The sequence below is a fragment of the Stegostoma tigrinum genome, chromosome 45 (genome assembly GCF_030684315.1).
Source record: "Stegostoma tigrinum isolate sSteTig4 chromosome 45, sSteTig4.hap1, whole genome shotgun sequence".
NCBI lineage: Eukaryota > Metazoa > Chordata > Chondrichthyes > Orectolobiformes > Stegostomatidae > Stegostoma > Stegostoma tigrinum.
Window position 1 is genome coordinate 11,969,282 of NC_081398.1, and position 4,307 is coordinate 11,973,588.

At 40.4% G+C, this 4,307-nt stretch overlaps 1 protein-coding gene across 1 annotated transcript; it reads right to left on the minus strand.

Annotated features, from left to right (window-relative positions):
• Positions 1-1,367: 1,367 nt before the first annotated feature.
• LOC125448677 (probable G-protein coupled receptor 139) lies at positions 1,368-3,798 on the minus strand. Its single transcript, XM_048524106.1, has 2 exons — positions 3,729-3,798; positions 1,368-2,278 (listed from the first exon to the last, which is right to left on the minus strand). Exons 1-2 carry the CDS (start codon positions 3,796-3,798, stop codon positions 1,368-1,370), a joined length of 981 nt encoding a protein of 326 aa, XP_048380063.1.
• Positions 3,799-4,307: the final 509 nt, after the last annotated feature.

Here is a 4,307-nt window from a genome sequence, read left to right on the forward strand (position 1 = left end):
TGAGGAGGAGAGGGGACCTAATTGAGGTATACAAGATAATGAGAGGCATAGATAGAGTTGATAGCCAGAGACTATTTCCCAGGGCAGAAATGGCTAACACAAGGGGTCATAGATTTAAGCTGGTTGGAGGAAAGTATAGAGGGGATGTCAGAGGCGGGTTCTTTACACAGAGAGCGGTGAGAGCATGGAATGCGTTGCCAGCAGCAATTGTGGAAGCAAGGTCACTGGGGTCATTTAAGAGACTGCTGGACATGCATATGGTCAGAGAAATTTGAGGGTGCATACATGAGGATCAATGGTCGGCACAACATTGTGGGCTGAAGGGCCTGTTCTGTGCTGTACTGTTCTATGCTGTATGTTCTATGTTCTATGCTCTAAGTTATAAGTAGGGTAGACCAAGGAGGGCCAACAGAAGTTATCTACCTGAACTTCAAGAAGGTCTTTCACAAGGTGCCACACAGGAGGCTACAGAGTAAGATAACGGCCCATGGTGTTAGAGGCAAGGTGCGAGCACGGATAGAAGATTGGCTGTCTGGCAGAAAGCAGAGAATTGGGATAAAGTGGTCTTTCTCAAGATGGCAGCTGGTAGCAAGTCGTGTTCTACAAGGGTCAGTGTTGAGGACCACAACTTTTTACTTTAAACATTAATGATCCAGATTACGGAACTGTGGACATTCTGGCTAAGTTTGTCGATGATACAAAGATAGATGGAGGGATTTGGTAGCATTGAGGGGTTGGGGAGGCTGCAGAAGGATTAGGACAGGTTAGGAGAGTGGGCAAATAAGTGGCAGATGGACTACAACATGGGAAAGTGCGAGGCCATGCACTTTGGTAAGAAGAATAAAAGCATGGGTTATTTTCTACATGGGGAGAAAATGTAGAAGTCTGAAGTCACCCAAGGGCGCAGACTGAGTAAAGTGAAGAGCTTTTAGAATGGAGAGAGTGCCAGAGAGTGGTAAATCTATGGAATTCACTTCCACAGAAGGCTGTGGGGCCACGTCATTGAGCACATGTAAGACTGAGATCGATAGGTTCTTGATTTTCAAGGGGATCAAGGGTTACACAGAGAAAGTGGGAGAATGGGGTTTTGGAACTGATCAGTCATGATTGAATGATGGATCAGACAGGAGGGGCTGAATGGTCAAATTTCTGCTGCAATGTCTTATGGTCTTATGGAAAATATGAAGGAGCTGTTAGTAATGGTTGGATATTAAAAATTATACCCATGAATAAGATTGTCTTCAGAAGCACACACTTTCCTTAGTCGGTAATATCTAAATTGGAACCAGTTGTACAGTACAGTCTCTTTATAACACCAACTGGAAGGTAACAGGATGAAGTTTATTCCATTAAATGTTTATTATATTTCAAAATTTAAACATCTTCGCAATGAAATTGACAGAAAGTTTAATGCCACTCCTTAGCTCATGTCTGAACTTACTCTGGGTCCCTGCGTAAATAAATGGGTTTATACAGGAACTTAAGATCTGAAGCATATATCCACTTTCTTCCACAATGAAATTGGACTCATTGTAATTGGAACCCGAGAAATAACTAAGTTTTTTAATTCGGACGTAGAGAAATGTTAACAGACTTGGTAGCCATAACAAGATGAAACTTCCCGAGATGCAGAACAACAGGATGATGGACCTTCTCCGATTGTTCACCTCCGTGTCGTTCAGATTTTCCACCTGTTTTCTGACACAGAGTCTTTTGCGAGTTTGAATGGCCTTTAGAATTTGCCTGACAGTCACAGCATTGAGCAGTAAGATCAAAATGAATGGGAGACAAGGGGCTGAAATGCGATGGATCCAATCATACACAGCCCATGCAGGTGATGTATAAAATGTTGACTTAATTGTGCAATACCATAGGATATTACCGATTGTATATAATGGTTCATATACAAAATACCAGAATGTATTTTTGAAACAGCTCATGCCACAAACTGCCCCTATAACCACAGCTGCTACTTTCTCTGTGCAATATCTCATCTTCAATTTCGGGCAAGAAATGGCCACAAAACGATCAATAGTGAATACGACAGTTGTCCAGACAGAACCATCCCTGGTTCCATGCATTAGCACTAAATTGACACGACAGACTGGTGTAACATAGAAGACACTGGAAGGGAAGTAAATTCCGACAATACGGATCAATATTCCAGCGGTAATAATGAGTAGTAGGTCTGACGCTGCCATGGATATGAGGTAGTAAGTGATGCATTTGGAGAGACCGCACTTTCCTCTGTATAGGATCACAATCACTGCCAAATTAGCTGCAATATGAAAAATATGTACAATTGAGATAATGATTGAAATGGAATAGTGAGTGAGACAGTGTGAACAGAACCATTAGATTTGACTTCTCAAATAGAGTTTTATTATCATAACATTATTTGATCTTTTAACATCTGGCACTGAATAACAAAACCAAATCATAATTCTCTCAACAGTAGTTGCTTGATTCAAACAATCAACCAGATAAACATAGATAGAGTAAAGACATCACAATGTGAAATTATAAAATATTGTTCATATTAAATACAAGCATTATGGATAAGACCATAAATGAATTGAAAGTTTTAGGTAAGAAATTAACATAAGCAAAACAACATTAAAGTAGAAGCTAAAATATAGTGAACACCATTTGAAATCTATTATGGCATACAGTTCCCCAATGCAGGAGGAGCAATCCTCAAGAGAAGGTTCAGAGGCAATAGCAGTGAAGAGGCATTCACTGAAGTTCTAATCCAGTGGCTTCTTGCTGCTGAACGCTTGAAATACTAGAAATCCTGATCTGTGAGAGCTGCCGCGACTAATGCAGGCTGTTTCCATTGTTCTCACTTTAAAAAAAACCCAAGGCCTCTCAAACTGTTTATTTAAGCTGCCTTCAATAGTTGATTTGGGACCTCTGCCTTCCAGCCTCTCTTCAAAAAAAAAACAGGAGAAGGCAACCTCTTGAAGTGACAGCATCATCTCAACACATTACAAGTGACACAATAACAAAGTGTGTAGCTTAATGAAGTCAGCGGGCCAAGCAGCATCTCAGGAGGACAAAAGCTGACGTTTCGGACCAAGGCCCTTCATCACAGAGCCTCTCTGATGAAGGGTCGATGCCTGAAATGTCAGCTTTTGTGCTCCTGAGATGCTGCTTGGCCTGCTGAGTTCATCCAGCTTCACACTTTGTTATCTTGGATTCTCCAGCATCTGCAGTTCCCAATATCTCTGATCACAAGTGACACAATGTTGACTTGTAGTTGGTGCGCATCATTCCCTCAAATTGGTGCTTCAAAACTTGGAAAAATGTCTGCAGTCACATTATTAAGAATGATAAACGAAGCAACTGAAGAGAAAACTTGACACATTAACTCAAGAAAATGGCAAAACCAATTCGGAGACGTATGATTCACTGTAGAAAGACTACATAGGATGATATTTTAAATGGAATGCTGTTAGAGGCAGCAAACTGTTCTGTATGAGTCTATAAAATAGTCAGTTGAAAGAGAGAAATAGTAGCATATCCAAAGCAATGGTATAGTTGAACGATAGAATTGAAGATAAAGCGGTACATTAATATGTTCAAAGCAAGTATCTTTCCAGGAAAGACTTTATAATGCTGAAAGGGGAAGAATTACACAACACAGACTCGTGATCACAGCAATTTTGTTTTAAGGCAGCTAAAATCAAAATGACTTTCAAAACATAAAACAAATTCCAGTACCGTACCTGGGACCCCGATAGCAGCAAGGATGGGGTAATAAAATGCAAAGAACAGACCATTTGGTGTACCATGCATGTTTGTAAATACACCACTCCCCATTAAGTGTGTGAGACATTTATAGCTGACCTGAGCCTCCCAGGAGAAATTAGGTGTTTTGAATTTGGAAATTAATTGCAATATTGCAACAACCGAAAAGAAGCTGTTTTGAAATATCTGTGGGGTGATGTCATACGTACCAAAGGTGAAATGCAAAACACACCTGTCTGATCCCAATCACATATCCTCAGGAAAATAATTTAGGATAAATAGAATGGAAATGTTACTTTGCAAAAACAGGAAATGCTGGAGAGACTCAGCAGCCTGACAGCATTGGACAGAGAGTTAATGTTTCGAACCTGGTATAGCATTTTTTCAGAAATGAGTTTTTTTTTTGAAACTGATTCAATGAGGTACTGTTGTGTTTCGGTTGGATGGTACAAACTGTGGTCAGTCTGCATGGTGGTCCAATTCAGCAGAGGACAGACAGAGAGCATTTAGTGATAAATAAATTCCGAGTTGGGAAAGGCTGATTGACTGTAATGTCA

Bases quoted from the DNA above. Each gene is read 5' to 3' on its own strand.
- LOC125448677 (XM_048524106.1), bottom strand. From the start codon at position 3,798: ATGCATGGTACACCAAATGGTCTGTTCTTTGCATTTTATTACCCCATC. The intron at 2,279-3,728 runs GTACGGTACTGG...TTCATATTGCAG, and splicing joins TGCTGCTATCGGGGTCCCAG to CTAATTTGGCAGTGATTGTG.